Raw genomic sequence first — 24,371 nt, 5'->3', positions numbered from 1 at the left:
CCCTTGGGGAGATAGGTTTGTTTATCCACTGCATTTTCTGCAGTACAAGTCAGTTCACTGACAGCTGACCAATCCCTTTCAGAACTACCTTTGGGCTGGGAGATCTGGTGTCAAACAAATGCTGCCCAATATGCCAGCTAACTTTAGACCTGCCCTGCTCTGGAATCACTTCTTTTTTAGCTGCATAGTGACTTACCTGGCTAAAATGTACCCGCTGCATGCAGTGGGATATTTAATATTCCCAGATTTGTCCAATTAAGTCAGGAACATTGCCAGACAAACCTTTTTCATAAAGGGAATCTTAGGGCGAGGGCACAGGGATAATACATTTAGACCCAGAATGGGCTGGAGAGACAAGGCACTGAACAGTCACCATCAAGATTTCCCTTTAAGGCCTTGGCCATCAACGGAACCTAAATCAACTAAGGAAAACCAAAGCAATCATTCTGGGGCGAGAGAGGACAGTCAGGGTCTTCAAATACAGGGAATTTAGCTTGTTTTTTTCCCTTCCACAAGGGCAAAAAGACTCTGGTGTAATACAGCATCAAGTTTAAAGAAATCAGAGCAACTTTAATAGAAGCATACTTTATCTTTTAATATAAAGGAGAATTGGGATGTATGAATAGACTAGACTACAAGTAACTAGAGCACGAGAAGGCTAAACCGATAAATATAAAATGTATTATATTTTGTTACTGCTTGCCACCGAAAAACATACACTTGATATGGAGTGTTTTCTGTTGTGATCTCCTACAAGCGTCACTGACAATCTAGCGGACTAGAAAATTAAACCAGCCAACTTTTTCAGACTGAATTACGCATGTTGCAAGATCAAACATCAGTATCACAACAGAATGGGATTGAAGGCTGTCAACAAACGAGTGCCGAAACAAAACCTGTACAAACCACTCCCTTTATAAACCATGTCCAATATTTACCCAGTAATAAAGCTGCATGCCTCCTGTGGATTCGTAAAAGCTTTCCATCGGGCGGTTGGGATCCCATGACGGTCCATAAAGTCTTTGGCAAAACTTTTACTGGCCTCCAGCTGTGCTGCCTTGGCTGTGGGACCAAAACATCTCACTCCTGCTGAAGTCAAGTCATCGACCAGCCCTGGCAAGAAACAAAAGACGTTACACTCAGTCCGGTTACACAGTCATTAACCAGCCCTAGTGATGGGGGTGGACAAAGTGAAGTGTACAAGAGGGCAGGTGTGCACTCCTCCACTTCCCCTAGACACTATCACCTTTTATACCCCTACATGCAGGGGGGTGGGCTGGGTTGTAAGAGGAGTGGAAAGAAACTGGAAAGCACAGGAGGGGATAAAGTGTGTGTGTATGGGTGGGGGGGGAAGTGTTCCCTTCCAAAATGAACACATCCCCCCTCACCAGCCTACTGACCCACGGATAGCCAACACTATTCCCTCCACCCACACACACATCCAGGTCATGGAATCATAAACAAACACACTGAGGTTGGCATGCAATTCTAAACTTCTCTTTTTGGGGTTTTGCCTCAACCAACCAACCAACCAACCACACACACACACAAAAGGGGGGGGAGGGGGCAGGAGGAATGGGGTCAAGAGTTCTATAGCTCTCTCCTCACCCTTCATTAGGTCCCTAAGCAACTATCAGTACATAATCCGTTAGCCGCCCACCCACTCCTTCCATATTCCACCTACGTACCAACACACAGTTCCAAGCAGAGAGCCCACTGGCAAAGCTGGTGAGCAGGGGTGCAGCCTTTAGTATGTTTATAAAACGTATCGGCGCTACACAACTTGGTTGGTTTTCTTTCATTTTGAAACTTTAACAATTCCATTTCTACATTTTAGAAGCTGCAACATTTAGATGCCAACAACTGCAGAAAAATCACCATCCTTTGTTCTCCTGCGAGCACAGCTGGCAGTGGTGAAGGTCATGCATCAACTGCTCCCTGACTTGGGACCCCACTCGGCTATTAAAGAGTAGGGGCTTTAAAAAGCAGAGGGTGGAGCTATAAACTGCAGAAACCAACATTACAGAACACAAGGCAGCAAAACCTTACAGCCCAGGTAAGAAACAAACTAAGTTAAGTGACATCTTTGGTCTTCAACCCTTGGCTTTCCCCTCCACTCTTTAAAAGGTTTCAGAAGTTTTTTCTCAGACAAAAATTACCCTGATCAGAAAACTTATAGCCACATGCTGAACAATTTATCAAGAAATTCAATAAAAACAGTTGGAGTAATGAAACCAGGAATGGAAGCAGCCAGGTGGTGTCCTGAATGGTGAAGCAGAGAATACCAAGTCTGCCCTTCTGAGGTGAGGCATGGCAAGAGAGAACAAGAGGACCCATCAGTCAACTCATTACCCAAGGTCAAAGATTCCATCACTGCCTTTCTTAGCTTGGAAAGTTATGGGCTGACACAGTTAAGAGCCTGTCTCCTGCCTGCAAGTCAGGATTCTCCCTTCCCCTGCTCTGCCCAGCCTGTGTCCCAATTTTGCTCTCAAGTCCACTTCAGAGTGCTGCTATCCCAATTCAAAATATAATAGCTTTCCATGCTCCCATAATATGAAACAAATTAGAAGATAATTCTCCTTGCACTCAAAGTTACAGGCTAATCATCAGGCCAAGAAATTTACTGTATCACACAGAGCAGGTGGCAATGTTCAGAACAGACACAGCTGTAAAACAAAAGACTAATACCCTACCACACAGGAACATGGGACATGCCAATGAGATGCTCGTTTTGTATGTTTACAGGAACCCGACTGATCTGAGCTGCTGGAAGACTGGCATTATATGGTAACAGAAAACTGTCAGCTGTCTCCAGATCTTTTCCTATAACTTCTGCCCTCTGAGCCTGTATTGTATTCAGACATTATTTCATATAAACCAGAATACAGGATGAAGCCTGTACCATATCTATCATCCAGAAAAATCTTCAGATACCTGTTTCAATTTATCTTGTGGGTGTATTTGCAAGCTGCTGCCTCCTGTGATCTCAAACCCAGAACTGATGGGGGCTTTACTTTGCCAGCCTAAGCACAGATTCTGCCTAGACAATAAATACCTCCTCATCAGCATAATATCTTCTCCAAATTTTACAGCCACCAAACCATGGAGCAGATCACTGCCTGGTAACCTCCCCTTCCTTGCAGCATCCAGAATCTCTCTCCCAACTTCCACACAGGACTCAAAAACCCAAGCATAAATAGTTTACAGTGCGCTTTGGTAGAACAAGACCTGCGACTCCGAGACACCCAATGTTGAAGCATTCTGTGTATCCACTCCCACTCTCAGAGAAGGCAAATATCCAGGATTCAGAAACCATGGAATAATTGGAGAACAGTGGGCTCTGGCAGAAAAAGGTCTGTGATGAAGAGACACCCTCTGAAATTACCCTTATATATCACCTTGTTGTTTTTGTTTTTTTTTTTTTTTTTAAATTAAAGATTTTTATTAAGCCAACATTGTACTTCACAAACATATTCATCATTATATTCCCAAAACTCTTAATAACTACCAATCATATTCATCGTCCAATTATCATGACATAATGGATATCCACCATGTATCACACTTTTCATAGGTACTTAGGTTCATTTCCTCATCTTCTCTCCTCCCCCACCCTTAGTTGCCAAACTGGGGTCTTCACATCTTCTCATCTAACCAAATTGGTGAGAAAAATCCATTTCCCATTTTAACTACTATTCATAACTACTTGCTCCCTTCTGCTTCCACTGCTCATAGGGTTGCCAAGTTTGCTCAAACGTCTGTAAAGTGTCTCTTTTCAAAGCTCTTAATTATTCAAATATACTCTCTCCAGTTGCATGTATACATATTCCTTTGCCGGATCTGTATGCTCACATCTTGCCACAATTATCCTCTGGACGAGATCAAGCTGGCCCCAGCCTTGCAGTTCAAGTGGTATGTTTAAAATGAACCTGGGGTGTCTTCTAATTATGTATATAAAGTCTATTATATCATCCCAATAAAGAACTATCACTGGACCAGATTGAGGTTCCATAGGGGCACCAGGCCACTTTAGGGGTGGCTAAAGTTGCTTAACCCCTTTTAGGAAATGGGCCAAGTCCGGATGAGCTGATAGACTGATTGTGTTCACTTCGGCTCTGAAGCAGGAGAGGGCTGCTACTTGGACCTTGAGGGAGTTGAGTGACAACCCCTTCTTCATACCGTCCTGTAGAAACTCCAGCATCATGGGGATCTTGGCTGTCTGCGCACCAGGCTTTGAATATTCTCCAGATCCAGATCAGAGATGTTGAGAACTTGCACACACGGAGCAGGGTGTCAATCATGGCCTTTGAGTAACCGCGCTTCTTCAGGCGAGTCCTCTCATGGACCAGACTGTAAGAGAATCGAGATGGATCTTCGTGAAGAATCGGGCCCTGCTGGAGAAGGTCCCTGTGTGGAGGTAGGCACAGATGGCTCCCCGCAAGGAGTCTTTACATGTCTGCGTACCATGGGCGTCTTGGCCAATCCGGGGCCACTAGTAGAACTAGTCCCCTGTGGTGTTCTATCTTGCGGATGATCTTGCCCAGTAGTGGCCATGGGGGGGGGGGTGTACAGTAAAGTCTTCCTCTGGCCAGGTCTGGACGAAAGCGTCGATCCCTTGGGAGTGTGGCTCTTGTCTGCGGCTGAAGAACCTGGGGACTTGGGCACTGAGAGAGGTGGCCAGTAGGTCCATGGCTGGGAGGCCCCAGCGATTAACTACACTGGGCAATAAATTTTCACAAAATCATGTTACTGAAATGAAATTAGTCAATTCTTATAAATTTCCATGTGCTAAACATGAATGTGACTGTGAAAATGCAAAATTGGCTCTAGTTTTTTTGTAATATGCAATAATATAATTATATCTTGAATTGTATGCCAATAGTAGGAGACCTATGGTTAATACCATTTGAAAAATGAAGTCATAGACTACATCTTAGATTTCTTTGCTTGTCTCTTGTACACCTGTTCGGGAGCATCTCTGCAGAGTGTCCAGCAGTAGTCAGCCAGCATGAATATTTCAAATGCTCACCCTTTCTGACTGGGCTTCATATAGTACACTGCTGACGTCAGCTTACTCAGCAGCAGCATGGCAATAGAACTGCATTGCATCAGAAAATGATGTAAAACTCTGGATGATGTGTGCATGATGGTATTAATGTGTCCATTAATGGCTATTAATCAATTTTACTTAGGGAATAGCCACATCTATTAATTGCATCAGTAGCATGGGATCTTCTTAGTGTTTGGGTAATTGCCAGGTTCTTGTGGCCTGGTTTTGGCCTCTGTTGGAAACAGGATGCTGGGCTTGATGGATCCTTGGTCTGACCCAGCATGGCAATTTCTTATGTTCTTATATGATGCAATATTAAATCATTCTAGGCTTATTTACAGTCCTACTGGATAAATTTACATGACTAAACATAGAAAGTGAACTATATTAAATATCTTCAAAACGAGAGCCAATAAAAACTTTTCATGGTCATATTCATGTTCAGCACATCAAGATACTACAGAGTAGGACCTTTTTAGGTCAGTAACACTTTCATTGTTGCCCAGTGCTATCAGTTGGATTGCTGTGGTCGACAGCGTCCATTCCCCCAGGTCCAGGCTCTCTGCTAAGGAAGCCTGCTGAGACGTTGTCTTTTCCTGCGATGTGGGAGGCCGAGATCCCTTGTAGGTTTACCTCCACCCATGCCATGAGAAGGTCTATCTCCAGAGACACCTGATGGCTCTTGGTTCCTCCCTGGCGGTTGATGTAGGCAACCACTGTAGCTTTGTCAGACATTACTCGGAGTCTGTGGCTGAATTGCAGGCACGCTAGTCGGACTGCTCGAGCTTCGAGGCGGTTTATGTTCCATCCCGCCTCTTCGTTGCTCCATTGTTCCTGGGCCGTCAGTTCCTGACAGGGGGCTCCCCACCCTCATAGGCTCGCATCTATAGTGAGCACGATCCAGTTCGATGGGGATAGGCTTACTCCTCTGCTTAGGTGGTCTTCCTGTAGCCACCACTGAAGCTGAGAATGTATCTCTGCTGGTAGTTGAGGCAAATTGAGTAGTCTGGGACAGTGGGTTCCAGCATGACAGTGAGGAGCACTGGAGTGGTTGCATGTGAGCCCTTGCCCATGGAACAACCTCCAGGGTTGATGCCAATGAGCCCGAAGACTTGAAGATAGTCCCATTCCTTGGCGTGTGCATTGGTCATCAATTGTCGTAATTGTTCCATCAGCTTCCTTCCCCTCGGGGGAGGGAGGAAGACTGTTCTGTTTGATGTTGAAACAAGCCCCCAGGTACTCTAGAGACTGAGAGGGCTGTGGACTGCTCTCGACTGTGTTCATGACCGAACAGAGTTCTTGCAGTAGGTTCTTAACTCTGCTGGTCACCTACTGGCTCTCTTTCAAAAAAACTTTGCTCTGATCAGCCAGTCGTCCAAGTAAGGGTGTACCAAGATCCCTTCCTTCCTTTGTGTTGCCACCACGACCACCATAACTTTGGAGAATGTTCTGGGGGCAGTTGCCAAGCCGAAGGGTAGCGCTCAGAACTGGTAATGGTGTCCCAGTACCACAAAGGGTAGAAAACGCTGGTAATCTTGATGGACTGGGATGTGAAGGTAGGCTTCGGAGAAGTCCAGGGAAGTTAGGAACTCTCCCGGTTGTACTGCCATTATTACAGAGTGGAGGGTTTCCATGCGGAAGTGTAGTACCTGCAGATGACTGCTGACGTTCTTGAGGTCCAAGATGGGTCGGAATGATCCTTCTTTCTTGGGAACAATAAATCTATGGAATAATGCCCCATATTTTTCTGGGGCGTAGGTACCGGAGTTATAGCCTTCAGACTGAGTAGTCTTGCCAGAGTGGATTCCACTGCCAGTCTCTTGGTGTTGGAGTGGCAGGGTGATATAAATTTGTCCCGAAGGACGCTGCGAAACTCCAGAGAGAGTAACCTTCTCGAATGATGTTTAGTACCCATTTGTCCGACGTGATTTTGACCCATCGTTGATAGAAGAGGGAAAGCTGACCCATTCTTGGCCCATTCTCATTGGGAAGCACGGTTTGAGCCTGCCCCCAGGCCTGTTCCTCTCTTGGTTTGTCGGTTCCGAGAGGGCTGGGACTTTCCGGAGGGGCGAGGTACATGGAATGATGAGTTCCTGTAGGGTCAAAAACGGGAGCCTCTGCCACTAGTTCTTCTGGGGGACGGGCGTTGGGATCTTTTACCCCTGTCTTCCAGTAGCCGAGGCACTGAGGATTCACCCACTTGCTGGCTAACTTCTCTAATTCGCTTCCGAATAGGAAAGATCCCTTAAAGGGCATTCTTGTGAGATTTGCGTTAGAACTCATGTTTGCCGACCAGTTCCGCAACCATAACTGCCTTCTGGCCGCCACTACCGAGGCTACTCCTCTGGTTAAGGTACGCACCAGGTCTGAGCTTGCGTCCATCAGGAAGGCTGTTGCAGATTCGATCATTTCACTGGCTTATGTTCCAGAATTATCTGCCTCTCTCGATAGGAGCAAGCAGGAACGTGCCACCAGCACGCAACAGGAAGTTTTCTGCAGTGTCATAGCTGTTGCGTCGACTGCTTGCTTAAGGATGGATTCTAATCGTCTATCCCGAGTATCCTTCAATGCCGCCCCTCCCTCTACAGGATTGGTTGTTCGCTCCGAGATGGCACAGACCATGGCATCCACTTTCAGGAAATGCAGGTGTTCCTTGGTCGCTAGTTCCAGAGGGTACAAGGCTTCCAAGGCCCGATCTCCTTTAAAGCTTGCCTCCGGGGCATCCCACGCCAAGTCAATCAGTTCCTGGATGGCTTCTATCATTGGGAAATAGCATGAGGCCTTACGAAGGGACACCAAGATGGGGTTCTTCTTTGGTTCCACCATTGGGTCCTTGCCTGGGATCCCCAGAGTCTGTGGAACAAGGGCCGGTAATTCATCCCTGTGGAAGAAGCGAAGCATTGTTCTGTATGGTTCCAGGCCTGAAGGGATTTCCCCTTCCTCCAGTGAGGCACCATCATCATCTGAGGTGTCTGGGTCCCTGTCAATAAAATTCTTGGTGAGGCGAGGCATGTCTCGTGGCACCCGAGCAGGGCCGGGAGGGTCAGGTGCTCCTGGCTGGGGTTGAACCTGGGTCGCAGCCAGGGCTGATTGCGCCTGAACGAAGGCTTGCAGTCCCTGGAAAAATTCTAAACAGGAGAAGGCCCCTGGTCCATGTTAGCCGCAAGGGAGTCGGAGCAGGAGTCCCTGAAATGCCCTCTTGTGGAGATGCCATTTTGGAGTTACATAGATCCAGGGTGCTATCGTATGTAGTAGTTCCGGATCCATCCTCAGACTGTGAGGGACCAGGGTTTGGTACCCCTTGGGCTTCTTTGCAGTGATGGCACAGACAGGACTCTAGTTCAGGCTGTGCAGCTCTGATGTGGCAGGCTGTGCAAAGAGAATGCCTTCTGAGCTTCTTGAATGCCGCAGCCATTGCCTCTGTATATAGACGCACAGATAATGCGTTTCAATATGCGCGCAGTTATGCGCGTAAGCACTATGCGCGCGTGTAGTTATGCGTACAGAGTGCACTCATCTATATTGGATGCGCTCAAGATGGGCGCATCGGCCATCCGGCCAGCCCCGCGCGTACCGCTGGTCAAGAAGGGAAGATGGTGCTGACGCCCCCCATGCCTAAGATGGCACCCCCGAGGGTCTCCACATGTCTGGACCACTGCAACGGATTGGGGCCTAGCCTAACCAAGGCGGCTCAACCTGATTGGTGCTACCTTTTTACCTCGCCAGAAGAAAAAAACGGATCGGTAAGGCAATCCGAGCCCCGGAGACTGGAGACCTTAATTTAAAGTTTTCTGCTTACCTGGTCTCAGCACTTAGCGATCGCCTGCCGGGATGGTCTCCAGCTGTGGGGGGAGAGGACTTTACCTTCACCGCTACGCTCTGTTGTGCACCTGCTGCCTTTCAGCCACTCTGGGGGCTAAGTCCATGCCAGGAACCGGCTACCGGCCCAAGGCACACCTCTGAGGGATATCGAAAATCACCTCAGGAATTCTCAACTGGGGGAGGGACCCTTGGGTATCACCACAGGAGAGCGGGGCTTGATCTTCTTTAAGGTAAAAAATGTTTTCTTCTTTGCTGTAATTCTTATTTATTTTATTTATTTAGTGAATTTTTATATACCGCGGCACGTTAAAAAACATCACCTCGGTTTACAAAGAACAATAAATCAGCAACAGGCTTTACAATCAAATGAAATTAAAATGAAACATTACATATATCAATTAAAACCAGAAGACAAATGATAATCATATCATACAATTGAGACATGCCTAACAAGGGAAGGGAAAAATCAGTGAAAATTATATGTAACTTAGCAATAAGCGATTCACTGGTTTAGTATAGATCCATGGATCAGAAAACAGTCTTTACAAGGAGTGAGTGTAGAGCAAACATTTAGAAACATGAGAGGAGATGGAGTTATTGAATAATATCTATTTGAAGAATGATAATGTATTGTATGCTGCCAATATTCAAAATGGCGCCGATCGCCTTTGCCCTCGCTATGTCACAGGGGCCGACCGTCGGTACCTGTGACATAGTGAGGGCAAAGGCGATCGGCGCCATTTTGAGTATTGGCATCGGACTGCCGGCGTGCAGGAGGTCGCTCCCGGACCCCCACTGGACTTTTGGCAAGTCTTGTGGGGGTCAGGAGGCCCCCCCCAAGCTGGCCAAGAGTCCCTGGGGGTCCAACAGGGGTCCCGGAGCGACCTTCTGCACTCCGGCCGTCCGATGCCAGTACTCAAAATGGCGCCGATAGCCTTTGCCCATACTATGTCACAGGGGCTACCGGTGCCGTTGGTCAGCCCATGTCACACGGTAGGAGCACAAGATGGCGCCGATGGCCATGTGACAGGGGCTGACCAATGGCACCGGTAGCCCCTGTGACAAAGGCTATCGGCCCGTGATGAAACCGGCACCGAGGGTGTGAGTGCAGGGGATGGCTCCCGGACCCCCCACTGGACCACCAGGGAGTTTTGGTAAGTCTTGGGGGGGGTTCAGGAGGGTGGGGGTTTGTTTAAATTTTTATTTAGGTGGCCGTATAATTCGGCGAATATTCGTGGGGAATCGCTATACGTTTCGCTTCCCCATGAATACTATGAATAGTGCAGTATACGTTGCGGATCGCCAATACGGCGAAAACGAATGCACACCCCTATGCCTTATAGTAGTTTTCTATGTTTCGAATCATGGCGGCCAATTTTTACACTATGTCCTGTCCTTCAGAAAAGATTGGAGCCAGCATAGGGCAGTGCCTGCAATGCCAATTTGTGAGAGGCGAGTAATGAGGGTATTGTGGTTGACAGTGTCAAATGCAGAAGAAACGTCAAGCAGCGCAAGTAAGTAAGAGTGTCCAGTGTCTAGGGTTTTTAGTATTGATTCTGAGAGTGACAGGAGAAGGGTTTCAGTACTATGGTTCTTGCGGAATCCGTATTGGGATGGGAAGAGTAGTTGATTTTCATCTAGAAATTCTGAGTTGCTTGTTGATGACTCTCCAGCAAGTGTCGCAGGAGATAGACCTCTTTATGGAATGGGCAGAAATGCATCTCCAGATGATATGGCCTCTCACATCGCAGGAAAAGACAACATCAGAGCAGACTTTCTAAGCTGGATTCAGGAGAGAGGGTATTGATGGATAAAGCCTTTCAACTGACACTAGATCACTGGGGCCTCCCATCTATCAACCTGCTGGCTGCATCCCACAATGCAAAGGTACCCAGAGTCTTCTTTCGCAGAAGAGATCTGTGGCCCCTGGAATAGACGCCCTTGTTCATCTCTGGCCAGAAGAAGAGTTACTGTATGCCTTCCCTCCGTGGCCCCTGCTGAGCAGGGTCATTTGCAGAATTAAGCACAACAATAGTCCTACGAGTAGCTCCAGATTGGCCAAGATGTCTGTGATATACGGACATGCGGAGTCTCCTGGTGGAGAAACCCCCTGTACCTCCCACCGCACAGGGCCTGCTGCAGCAGGGACCGGTCCTTCACACTTGTACGTACGCCAATGAAGTCGACTTCTTTCATGATCTCAATAAAGAGGAAACCACCGTGTCAGAATAACCTTTGCTCTTTAGACGAAGCCTTTCAAAAGCCATACCGCTAGACAAAAGCGATCTACTTGATCGAAGCACACGGGTCCCTGATGAAGGAGATCCGGTAGATTCGGAAACCTCAGCGGCCCCTCCACGGCTAGGTTGAGGAGATCAGCAAACCAGGGCCGTCTTGGCCATTCGGGAGCCACCAGAATGACCTCGGAGGGATGGGCCTCTATGCGCCAAAGAAGACTGCCGATCAGAGGCCAAGGAGGAAAGACATACAGAAGAATCAAGGTGGGCCATGGTAACACCAGGGCGACCACTCCTTCTGCCCTCGTTTCTCTTCGGCGGGCAAAGAACCTTGGCATTCTGGAAGGTCACCATCAGATCCATGGCCGGCGTGCCCCATCTGTCACAGATGAGTTGGAAGGCCTTGTCTGTCAGTTCCCATTCTCCGGGGTCGAGATGATGGCGGCTCAAGAAGTCCGCGTGAACATTGTCGACCCCTGCTATATGGGACGCCGCTATGCTGGACAGGTGCCGCTCCATCCACTGGATCAGAAGGCGAGCCTCGAGGGCCACCTGTTGACTTCTGGTTCCACCTGGACGATTGATGTAGGCCACTGTTGTCGCGTTGTCTTGAGAGGACCCTGACAGACTTTCCCCAGAGCAGGGGAAGAAACGCCTGCAACGCCAGATGCACCGCCCTGGTCTCTAGCCGATTGATCGACCAGCGCGCCTCAGTTGCAGACCAGCTGCCTTGAACCGACTTCCATAGACACACTGCCCCCCAACCACGGAGGCTCGCATCCATGGTGACCACTGTCCATTCTGGAGTTACAAGGGGCACTCCCCTGAGAAGATTGATCGAGGAGAGCCACCAGCCGAGGCTGAGACAAGCCAGCTTCATCAACAGTAACAGGAGATAAAACTGTTCGGACACCGGGCTCCACCTGGAGAGCAACGCGGACTGCAAGGGTTGCATGTGTGCAAAAGACCAGGACACCAGGTCCAGCGTTGACGCCATGGATCCTATCATCTGTAGATAATCCCAAACTGTCGGTGGTTGTTTCAGGAGTAAGGACCAAATCTGCCCCTGCAATCTGCGGCAACGCTCCGCCAAAAGGAAGACCGCTCCTTGGCGAGTATCGAACAACGCTCCCAAAAACTCCACAGACTAAGAGGGGGTGAGATGACTCTTCGTGACGTTAACCTCCCAGCCTAAGGAACGCAACAACTGCATTACTCGAGTGATCGCCGACCGACAGAGGGCCTCTGACTTCGCCCAGATCAACCAATCGTCCAAGTATGCGTGTACCAGCAATCCTTCCCTCCGAAGCTGCGCCGCTACGACCACCATGATCTTGGTGAAGGTTCTGGGAGCTGTGGCCAGACCAAAAGGCAAGGCCTGGAACTGATAGTGCTTCCCCAAGACGTGGAACCGGAGATGCCTCTGGTGATCCTCCCTGATCCCGATGTGAAGATAAGCTTCCGTGAGATCCAGGGATGCCAGGAATTCCCCCGGCCGCACCAACGCTATGACGGACCATAACATCTCCATGCGGAAGCGCGGGATCCACAGAAATCTGTTGATGCATTTGAGATCTAGGATGGGGCGGAATGTCCCTTCCTTCTTTGGAACGACGAAATAAATGGAGTAATGTCCTCTTCGTTGTTCCTGATGCGGGACAGACACAATTGCTCCCAGGTCGAGCAAACTTTCCAAAGTCTGCTGGACCGCTCGGCGCTTGTCTGCGTTTCCGCAAGGTGACGGGAAGAATCATGGACAGGGCTGGCATGCAAAATCTAAGGCGTAGTCGTGTTTTATTACCGAAAGCACCCATTGATCCGACGTGATTCTGGTCCATTCCTCGTAGAAGAGAGACAATCTGCCCCCTACCCTGGGTACCGAGGAATGGTCCGGCCAGACATCATATCATCCAACTCCTTTCCGAACAGCAGCTTACCCTTAAATGGTAAGGAGCCCAGCTTGGACTTGGACGCACTGTCCGCAGACCAGTTCTACAACCACAGAAGTCGCCTCGCGGAGACGGCCGAGACCATGGAGCGCGCAGAAGTTCGTAAAAGATCATACAGGGCATCCGCACTGTAGGCCACCACCGCTTCCAAGTGACCGGCCTGTCAAGCTTCCTCTTCCGACAGGCCCTCATTGGCCAGGAGTTGTTGGACCCAGCGTAGCCCGGCTCTGAGCGCGAAATTACTACAAATTGCTGCCCGGGCTCCTAGGGCCGAAACCTCAAATATCTTCTTCAATTGTATCTCCAACTTCCGATCCTGGAGATCCTTCAGAGCCGTGGTGCCCGTGACTGGGATAGTAGTGCGCTTCGTGACCGCTGACACAGCGGCATCCACCTTAGGCACCTGCAGGACTTCCAAGGCGTCCTCCGGTAATGGGTAAAGCTTGTCCATTGCCTTCGAGACTTTTAACCACAAGTCCGGGGTGTCCCATTCCCGAAACAGCAAATCCGTAGCTGAAAAATGAAATGGGAAGGTCGTAGGAAGGCCGCTCAGGCCCAACAACACTGGATCCATGGAGCACAGCCTAGACTCTTCTGGAGGCGTGGCGATCCCTAACTCCTCCAGGATGGCGGGAATGAGGGGCCCCAGTTCGTCCCTACGGAATAGCCGGATAACCCTGGGATCATCGCCCTCGGCAGCCTGACTCTGCCGCATTGACCCTGGCGACGGATTCCCGTCTCCCTCAACCCCCCTCGGGGGTGGGGACGGACCCTCCAAGTCCTCCTGGTCCGAGGTATCCTCCGAAATATCCGTATCATCCTGTGGGGGAAGGGCCCTCAAGGACCTTTTCACCTACGGCGGTTCAGATGGGGCCCCCCTCCGTGGGCGTACCCCTTATGTGTTGGGTGGGGCCCCTCGGGTCCACCTTGTGCCTCTGCGGGTCGTTTGCGGGACTTAAAGGCCCTGTGCATGGCCAAAATTAATTCTGACAAAAAGGAGGAGCAGGAGACGTCCGAATCGGACCCCGTGATGTCCCCTGCTCCGTTCCCTGAGGGTCCCGTGGGTGAGGACGGCCGTGAGAGGGCGGCGAATTTCTGCCCCCCCGACGCGATCGGGACCGCCAGCAGGACCGGCGCAAAAATGGCGGCTTTTGCCGTGATCTAGGAAGCGGCGAGGAGAGGGTCCCAAACTCGGACATGGCGCCCCGTTTAACTACCACCCCCCGCAGGCCTCCCAAAGGTCTCTCGTCGCCAAGGATGCAGGCTGAACAAAGCCCATCCCTGGACAGCCGCGTGTGCGCCGACCCGCAGGCCGTGCCACGTGGCATCGCAGGTCGGGTCGCGCTGCCGCTAAAAACTGTAAAAAAAAAAAAAAAAAAAAAAAAGAAAAAGAAAAAATGTCCCCAGAAAAACAAATACCGACCCCGAGGAGAAGAAAAACCCCGGACCACCACCGCGAGAAGCAAGAGAAACACTAACCTGTTTTTTTTTTTTTTTTTTTTTTAAGCGATGCTGTCCCCCGGCGAGTGCTGAATTGGCATGGTTGGGGTGAGAGAGCCGGGCTCCCCCGGTATCACCCCTGCTGGGCCGGTTTACACCTGCAGGGTCCTCGACCCTAAGCCACAGCTGCCTGACAACCAGGGGGGGGGGGGGGGGGGGGGGGATGGTCCCCTTGGGACCTGGCAACCCCCTGGGAGGCTCAGACCCATCCAAATGATACCTGTACTGGGAAAAAAATATCTACAACTTTTTTTTTTTCTTTCAAATTTTACTGTCAGGAGAGTAGGAAAGACAAAACCTAGCTAACCAAAGACCCTTCCTCTCCTAATGCTAACAACCAATTTAGTTCAGTAGAGACTGTGGGTTAAGCACCCAGCATCTGCTGGAGACAGAGATATACTGACAGGCTGTGGGTGGCACCCTAGTATATATGCGGAGCCTGACAAGTTTGGCTCTGTCTCCGTCTGCTGGTGCGGAGGCAAAACCCAGGAGTCTGGACTGATCCGGTACGTACAGGGAAATCATCTTATTTTTTTTTTTTTTTTTATCTTACTTGGGCTCAGCGCTTACCGGCTGAGTACAGAGACAGTCTCTGGCTGTGGAGGGAGAGAGCTTTGGCTGTCACTGCCATGCTTGGCTTCTTGAACTCGCTGCCTTTCAACTGCACAAGCAGCAAAGTCCACGCCGGGAACCGGCTACCAGATCAAGGCACACCGCTGAAGGATCTCTGAAATCGCCTCAGGAATTCTCAACTGGGGCTCGATTATTTTCTCTAATTTAAATGTAGAATTTCTCCTTCCAAAAGGAGAGAGGTATGTCCACCATCTGCTGGAGACAGAGAATACTGGAAGGCTGAGGTCACTGCAGGGGTATATCTAGGGTGACGTCAGCTTTGAAATCTGCCTCCGTCACCATCTGCTGGCAGGGGAGCATAACCCATTGGTCATCAGTCCATCTGGCTACATGCTAAGAAAGCTGATGTTTATAGGGAATATTCAGCCCTCTTAGCATTAAGTCAAACAAACTTAATAGGGATCATGGTCTCACAATCCAATCAGCCTCGAGCCCCACGTCTGAGTCCTATGAACCCATCTACTCCATACAATATCACCCCCCCCCCCCCCCAAATCTCTGCAACTAGAATCCATTCAAGAACGATAGACCAGCACTTCCTAAGAACTTACACAGAATATCATCCCTTTCTATCCCATCTCTCACCCCCAGCCCAGCCAATAATCTGATAAACCCCTAACCCTATACTCCCTGTCACTAACTTGTAGTAGACTCCTATCCCTTGGAGGAACGAATCACCCCACCACCTTCCCCTCTTCCACAAGTACAATCTGATCTGCTTGCCTACAACCCCACCTTTACCTCCTGAAAGAGATAGGATTATAAATGAACAGCATAATAAACCAGGCTGAATATAACCTCTCCCCAGCTGAGGTAACACAAAATGAACAGTTAAATAAACCAGTACACCCTGAAACAGAACTAGAAAGAAAGAAACATTTTTTTAGTCCCATATTGCTTCTTCCTTGTCTTGCCCTCCCCATCTCCAATCCCCTGCCAGGTTCAGGTAGAAAGGAGTCTCTGATAACCTTGGGAAGGCAATGATAGTTGTGACACAGTATCTCCAGAATTTCTTTTCAAATGCCTGCCTCCTTTACCAACTCTTTGCCATTTTGTTGTTCTGGCAGAGGTGCAGCATTGCTCTGCTTTCCTGAGGATGGAATAGAGATTCCTGCAGCTCTCAAAATAGTATAAGCCTTATCTTCTGTTTTAATTTAGATGTCACTCCACTGATAATAAAGGCCATTCCACTAAGATATAATTACCTATTACGGATATTCTCCAGTCTTAAAATAGCCGTTAAAGCTTGAAGGTCCCTTCTCCGTTTCAAAGTTGCAGGAGAGATGTCAAACAGAAATAGTACGGCCCTCCCATGTAACGTGGCCCATTTTCCACGCAGCACGCATAATATCCTCTTTGGAAAGGAAGCTATTATGTCTCTAGGACTGTTGCGCGGAGCAGCTCCTAAGGCCCTGTGCGTCCTTTCATTGATCACCTTGGAGCTCCTGCTCGGCTCACCAGGCGCAGTACTTGCATTGAGAACTGCACCACACATTTTCCATACCACCTGTGACACATTAGGAAATTCTTCTGTTTCCGGGAGACTCAGAATCCTAATATTGGAACAATGCAAGCGATTCCTCAAGTCTTCCAGTTTAAGAGCCAGCTCTGCATTCACCTTACACAGCTCAGAAACCTCTGTAGATAAGGATTTCACATGTGCCACCTGCTCCTAAACCTGAACCTCTGCATCCTCCACCTGCTTTCCCATAACAAGCATATGAAAACGGAAGTCAGAGATCTTCTTGCAGAATTCTTCTTTCAATGGTCGATTACCTTGTTTAATTTCCATAAACCAGTTAAAAGTCTTGTTTAGTAAGTATATCATTATTACCGGCCAAGCCTGCAATATCACTCATGTCAAGGCCCACATCCGGCACCACTTCCGCAGGCTCAGGCAAGGCCTCAAACCGAGATCCTCCCGCACTGAAAGAGAACTGCTTGAGATTGATAGATTTTTTTCTGGTCGTCATGATCTCCAATCATGGAGCTCTCCAGTCTGTCAAAAAAATCAGGCTGCATGATTCGATCATGGGGTTTTATTAAATAACTTGTGAGGAGGAGCAAATATCTCTGAGATATCCATGTTAGTCAGGTAACATCACTTCCTCTATCTGGTCCTTTTCTGCCATCATTTTAGAAGTATTTATTAGTTTTTAACATTTTGGATGTATTGTCTATTTGAAATATTATACTTGTTTTAATTTCTGTATTTTTATTATGTATGTTTTATATTTTGTAAACCGCTTAGCCAGACAGATCCTGTTTAATTCGCGGTATATAAATTCTTTTAAATAAATAAATAAAATAAATAAATTACTAAGTTTGATATACTGGCACCAGCTGATGTGGGTCATGCATTCACAGCACTGCAGTACCCTGCTGAATGCCAACAGAAGTGCACAGAAAGACACGAGACATTAGATGCCTTGGAATGGGTGATAATCTTTATAAAACCAAGAATAAAAAATAAAAAGTTACCACACAAGTCCCATCCCTCTGATGTGTCTGCAATAGTGACAGAGAATGATTACATAATCCGAGTCAACCAATAAAAGTTATGATCCATAAAAATGGAAGACTCTCTCCAAACACTTTACTTTCCAGTGACAAAGTGAGCGCCATGTTTATTTATTTTATTTATTTACTTTTATTTACCGACATTCGTGAAGCACATCATGCCGGTTTACAATGAACTCAGGCGGAAAATACAATAAAACATGTTGTGTAAATTGTCAAACAGGCTTGGGCTGCTCCTTGCAGGGCACATTAGCAGACAACTGTTTTGTTACCAGTTAGTTAACTATGAGCAAAACAGGAGAGGAAAATTAAAAAAAGAAAAACTAGCACGAGAAATTTATAATCACCCATTTGTACAACAGTACATACAAACTGATCTTAAAGGCTAACAGGTTTATTACAGTTAGCTAAGAGTTCTTTTCTTCTTTTCCTGCCAGCTCAATCGGAACCAGGGCTGGAATTCTGGTGCCACGACCCTTCATTCATCACCACCTCACTATTTTATTAGACCCTCACTGTAGCAAAAGTCCTGAAGGAACCTATCATGGTTTCTAAATCAGGCCACCAGGTATCGCCCTTCATGATGACCATCACCCTCTCCTCTCAGAGACTGTGAATGCTGCCTCCACAGCATTTTCAATCCCAGCCAACCTGGGGTGCGGAAGACCCAATTTAGAACTTTTGCATGGTGCCCCCAAGCTGGCCCAAGGCTGATGGTCCTACCTCAATTTAGAACAAACTCTAGGACAAAAACCAGAAATATCTTCAGATTTAGGACTTTGTTTGATTTTACCTGCAGCAAGAGGAGCCTCTGGGCCAACCACCACAAGTGCAATGTCATTCTCCTTGCAGAACTGGACAACAGCAGCATGATTACAGACAGGGATCTCTACAACAGATGATAAAAATAAAATGGCATGGAACCTCTACCATATAACATGTGCGCTACTAGGCATTTTATTAGGAAAGTTTTGATTATGAAATAGATGTGCCTTTATTATCACTCTGCTTTGGTAGCAGTGCTAATTCTAGAAATAGATACAACAGGACCCTACCTCTCAGCTGTAAGACACCGAATACTAATCTGATCCCAACCCAAGAATACAAAAGTCAGGAAATAATCTGGAGAGCAGATGGCCAAGAGCACAGATGTGGAAGCACATTCAGCACAGGACAGTCTGGACTCAGCAAGGCTGAATAGAGTGGCCTTCCTATGGAATTATTACATGTGCCTTGGGGAAAGCTCTTTGGTTCTCTCTCACTATGATCAAAGCAAATGAAAGTTTCTCCTCCCCACCCCCTTCCCTATCTCCGCATGTATGGACAATTATGCTAAACAGGTCTCCTTGTGCTAGAAGTCAAAAACTTGTGTTGTATCTTATTGGTGATGAAAAAAAGATAAGCAAATCAGCATGGCCATAAAGAACACCATTGTTCATGGGATTTCACATTATCTTCATTTTTTGCCCATTTGTGAACAAGAGAGGAAAAAAAAGGAGAAATTACTACTTACCTGATAATTTCCTTTCCTCTAGTAAGGGCAGGTCAATACCCATGAGTGGGTTATGCACCTCTGCCAGCAGATGGAGATGGAGCCAAAAGCAGCCACAGCCATATAGTTTCGTCCCAAAATTAGCCCGCCAGTATTATCCAGAAAACCCAAACTGTGGACAAAACTGATTATACTTGAACATTAATCAACCAACCATTCATGTTTCCCAACCAACAGGAAAACTGACTCAGCCAAAAGGAGGAACATATCTAGTAAACTAAGGGCTAGAGAAGCCACTTGCCAGTTTTCAACGAAGAGCAGGAATCACACTCTGCATAGCTTGCCTGAATAAAGGCTAACCATAAACTAAAACATCGGTAACTGAGGGTAGGTCATGGATTGACCTGCCCTTAGAGGAAATAAAATATTTAGGTAGTCATTTCTCTTTCCTCAGTGTTTGGGCAGGTTAATCCCCACTAGTGGGATGTACCAAAGCTAATCTCGAGAAGGGCGGGAAACTACCACTGGTCCAATCAATACCATTCGCGCAAACATGGCGACCTCCCTAATCCTAACATCCAACTGGCAATGCTTGGAGAACGTGTGCAAAGATGACAATGTTGCTGCTCGGCAAATTTCAGCAGGCGAACACAAACTAAGTTCATCCCACAATACTGCCTGAGCCCTCTTGGAATGCAGCCTGTTTCAGCAATGCAATCTTAGCAGCTACACAGGCTGCTGTAATGACTTCCTTAACCCAGCATGCTATTGATGCCTGCGTTGCTGGTCCTCTTTGTTTACCTCCACCATGGAGCACAAACAGGTGATCAGACTTCCGAACAGTTTTAGTCATTTCCAAGTACCACGGTAAATGCTGCTTAACATCCAAGGAATGCAAAAGATTATACTCCGCTTCATCTCTGTCCCTGTCCAAAATGGGCAGGCAAATGTACTGATTCGAATCAAACTCTGAAACCGCCTTTAACAAAAAAAAGAGGGTACAGTCCGAAGTTGATCTGCACCCAGAGTCACACGGAGAAAAGGCTCATGGCAGGAAACAGTCTGCAGCTCATAGACCTGATGTGTTGAACAGATTGCTATCAGAAAAATTGTCTTCAAGGTAAGCAGCCCTCAAAGACCCTCCAAACTCTAACATAAGCTAGAGAAATAGAAAGTTTCCAGGCCTAAAGAAGACTGGAAATTACAGCAGGTGAATAACTGCACTTCAACAACCGAGCCCTTTCAATGGTCAAACTGAATCGACCCGGATCCTCGTACAGAATGGGCCCCTGACATAACAGATCCATCCAAGATGGTAGCCAGAGGGGACTGCCCAACAGAAGCCTTTGGAGATTAATATACCATGGCCTTTGAGTCCAATACAGAGCCACTAAAAGGATGGTGTTTGACTTGCAATCTTCTGTACCACCCTGCCTATCAAAGGCCAGGGCAGAAACACATACAGCAGGGCATCACGTGGTCACTCCTGAATGAGAGCATCTATGCCCATTGCTTTTGGGTCCCACCTGCGACTGAAGAAGCATAGAACCTTCACGTTGTTGAAGCTCGCCAACATGTCTAGATCCTGTAGGCTACAGTGGTTCACCAGGAGCTGAAAGGCCTCGTCCACCAGCTCCCATTCTCCTGGGTCCAAGTTTCTCCTGATGAAGAAATTGGCTTAGATATTGCCCTTTTTGGCAATCTGAGGTGGATATGCTTAGAAGATGCTGTTCCGCCCACACCATGAATGCATCTCTCTCCTCCAACACCTGTTCTCTTAGTTCCACCCTTGCGATTGGTGTAAGCCACCGTCACATTGTCTGACATTTATCAGGACTGCCCAAGCCTCTAGCTACGTGGCGAACTACAGGCACACTAACCAAACCGCTGGGACTCCAGCCTGTTGATGTTCTACTGCTGCTCAGCTGCATTCCAGTACCCTTTGTACCACTGCCTCCTGACAGTGAGCCCCCCAGCCCTGGAGGCTCACATCTGTTGTGAGCTTCAATTAATCCGGTGTCTTCAGGAAAATTCCCTTCCTGACATGATTCCCCTGTAACCAGCAGTCCAACTGGGACCTCACTTTAACGGAAGGAGCAGCTTCACCGCATAGTTCTGCAACTGTACATTCACATTAATTTGAATATCTGAATCGCTTAACACAATAGGCCTAGGTGATGAACATCCTTACATACATAATCAGAAAATAAGACTGTGAATGATCATAAAAACAAAATTAAACAGCACATTGCAAATCTGAAATCAAATAAAACCAATAAAAACAAATAAGGTAACTCAGTAATAAAACAAATAAAATACATTTCAGAATTAAAAGAAAAAAGTTAACTTAAAATAAGCCAACTTAATAATATGCCAATTTAAAAAGAAAGGTCTTAATTTATTTTCTAAAATTCTTAAGTGAGTCACTGTGTCTGAGGTCAATAGGAAGTGAATTCCAAAATGTTGGTCCAGCAACTGAGAAAGCACTCTCCCGGGTGGTATGGAGTTGAGTGAGACAGGGAGATGGAGACTTCATTAGGACAGCAAGGCACACTGAAGAGGGTGCATATGAGCCCTCATCCAGGGAACCACTTCCAACGCAGCAGCCATCAACCCCAGGACCTGCAGATAAGACCACATAGTTGGACAAAGAGTTCCACAGTGATCGAACTCGCATTATCAATGTGCGGATCCGAGACTCCGGCAGAAATATTCTGCCCTGCCTTGTATCAAACCGAACCTCAAGATATTCCAGGGTCTGAAACAGTTGCAAATTGCTCTTGGCTAGATTCACCACCCAGCCTAGCTCCTTTAGCAAGGAAACTACCCTGCAGGAGGCAAAAAGACTTTCTTCCAAGTCCTTGGCTCAAATCAACCAGCTGTCCAGATAGGGGTGAACTAGAATACCCTCCTTGCAAAGGGCCGCTGCTACCACCACAATGACCTTGGAAAAGGTCCTGGGCACTGTGGCTAGCATGAAAGGCAAGGCCTGAAATTGGTAATGATTATCCAGAAGAGCAAACCATAGGGAACTACTGATGTTCCCGATGGATGGGAATATGCAGATACGCCTCAGTCAGATCTAGAGACGCGAGGTACTTTCCTGCTTGTATTGCCATTATGATAGAGTGCACCAGATCCATCCTGAAATGCATGACCTGTAAATGTCGGTTGACGCCCTTGAGATCCAGTATGGGCCAAAATGACTCTTCCTTCTTGGGCACAACAAAATAAATAGAATAGCAGCCCATATTTTGCTGCAATTCGGGAACGGAAATCACTGCATTCAGGTTCAACAGCCTTTGTAATGTCGCTTCAACTTCTACCCTCTTCTGAGGTGAGTTGCATGGAGAGACCATAAAAGAATCCAGAGAAATGCAAAGAAATTCGAGAGTATACCCGGCCCAAACCACTTCAAGAACCCATTGACCCAAAATCTGGACCTACCTGTGATAAAAACGGGATAGGTGACCACCTGTCTCCTGCACTACCAGGTGAGCCTGCAAACCTTTATTGGGAAGACTGAGGGGCTCCACCTCCAAAGCCTGATGGGACTGAGACCTGTGGAAGGGACAGGACCTCCGGGAAGAACCTCCCCTATAAAGCTGAAAATGCCAGTAGTCTTGAGAGAGGCCACTTGCCCGAAAAGTCTGAGCAATGGGTTTCTTGTCCCTTTGGGTCTCTCCCTATTTACTTGCCAGTTTTTCTATTTCACTGCCAAACAAAAGCAAGTTCTTGAAGAGCAGCTTGGTAAGATTGGCCTTTGAAATAGTATCTGCCGACCAGTTGTGTAGCCACAGCTGTTGCCTGGCCACAAAAACTGAAGCAGCTCCTCTGGCAGCTGTGCGAACCAAGTCATAGCCCGCACCAGCTAAGAAGGTGGCTCCCGGTTCTATCATAGGTTCAAGATCAGACATGGCACTAGCAGAATCCTGACAAAGATGCAAGGTAGCCTGAGCTACCAAAGTGAAACAAGAAGCAATCTGTAAGTTTATCGGCACTGCCTCAAAGGCTTGCTTTAGGATAGTCTCAATCTTTCTATCCGGAGCATCCTTCAATGCCGCACCCCCATCTACTGGGATGGTGGTACGTTTTGTGACAGAACACACTAAGGCATCCACCTTAGGGAAATGCAACTGCTCTCTGGCCTGTGGAACCAAGGGATATACAGGCCAAGATACATCCTCCTTTAAAGGACACCTCTGGCTCACTCCATTCCAAATCAATCAACTTCTGAATTGCATCCAGGAGGGGAAAGAAACAAGAAGCCTTGCGTAGGGTGACCAAAATGGGATCCTTCTTCTGCATCCCCAAGGAGTCAGACCCTGCCACTCTGAGGGTCTTCAATGTCTGAGATATCAAGCTCGGCAATTCATCTCTATGAACAACGGAAAAAAGTTCTAAGGCTCCAAATCTGGGGGAATCTCCCCTTACTCACTGGGAGAGCCACCATCAGCAGCATAATCTTGTCCACCTGCATTCGAACTTTTTAAGACCATGCTGCACCATGGTATTTGACTGTGGAGACAGGCAGAGCAGCAGTCTGTGCACATGGACCTACATTAGCAAACACTGCCAACTCAGAAGACTGCCCCTGTAGAAAATGTCTGCAATCCCTGGAAGAATTCTACCCAGGAAAAAGGAGGACCGGTCCATTCCAGGCCACACAGACCCAAAGCGGACATCCTGACAACTTGGTCCGTAGATCGACCTAGGGAGGAGACACCCCTGTCATGCTGCCCTTGGTCCCATTCCCCACAGACTGAGGAGATGGACCCTCATCGGCAAAATCAGAAGGAGGTAAATCTCCCTGACCATTCAGGCAGTGCTGACACAGGCTTGAAGAAAGCACCAGCTAAATGGCTCTGATTGGCATGCAGCACAAATGAATAAATGCTTAGGCTTCTTCGCCAGGCACAATGGTTGTAAGCGTCCAGAATGGTAAAAGCTCGCACCTAGATTACCTGCGCATAAAACCCACACCCAAAGTGGATGCACCAAAAAACATGCGCCCAAGTATACTCACCTAGGCTGCAGGTCCAACTAAGTGCCCAAACTGGGCACCCAGTACCGAACCAAAAAAAGATGTCAAAGTTTGGCGCACAACTAGACGTGCAGCGTGTGCCAGTGGCCCACGGTGAAAAATGCACAAAATCACCTCGCAGCTT

At 47.7% G+C, this 24,371-nt stretch overlaps 1 protein-coding gene across 3 annotated transcripts in view; it reads right to left on the bottom strand.

Annotated features, from left to right (window-relative positions):
* The window catches only part of GART (phosphoribosylglycinamide formyltransferase, phosphoribosylglycinamide synthetase, phosphoribosylaminoimidazole synthetase), a 130,354-nt gene that overhangs the window by 82,058 nt on the left and 23,925 nt on the right, over positions 1-24,371 (bottom strand). For all 3 annotated transcript variants that reach the window (XM_029603551.1, XM_029603548.1, XM_029603549.1), the window contains exons 3-4: positions 18,505-18,600; positions 939-1,113 (exon numbers count right to left, since the gene is read on the bottom strand). In XM_029603551.1, coding sequence (XP_029459411.1) covers positions 939-1,113; positions 18,505-18,600 — 271 coding nt within the window. The remainder of the gene's footprint in view (positions 1-938; positions 1,114-18,504; positions 18,601-24,371) is intronic.

Source organism: Rhinatrema bivittatum, chromosome 5, assembly GCF_901001135.1.
Source record: "Rhinatrema bivittatum chromosome 5, aRhiBiv1.1, whole genome shotgun sequence".
Taxonomy (NCBI): domain Eukaryota; kingdom Metazoa; phylum Chordata; class Amphibia; order Gymnophiona; family Rhinatrematidae; genus Rhinatrema; species Rhinatrema bivittatum.
The sequence above is the reverse complement of the archived record's forward strand: the minus strand, read 5'-3'. Positions and strand labels throughout refer to the sequence as shown.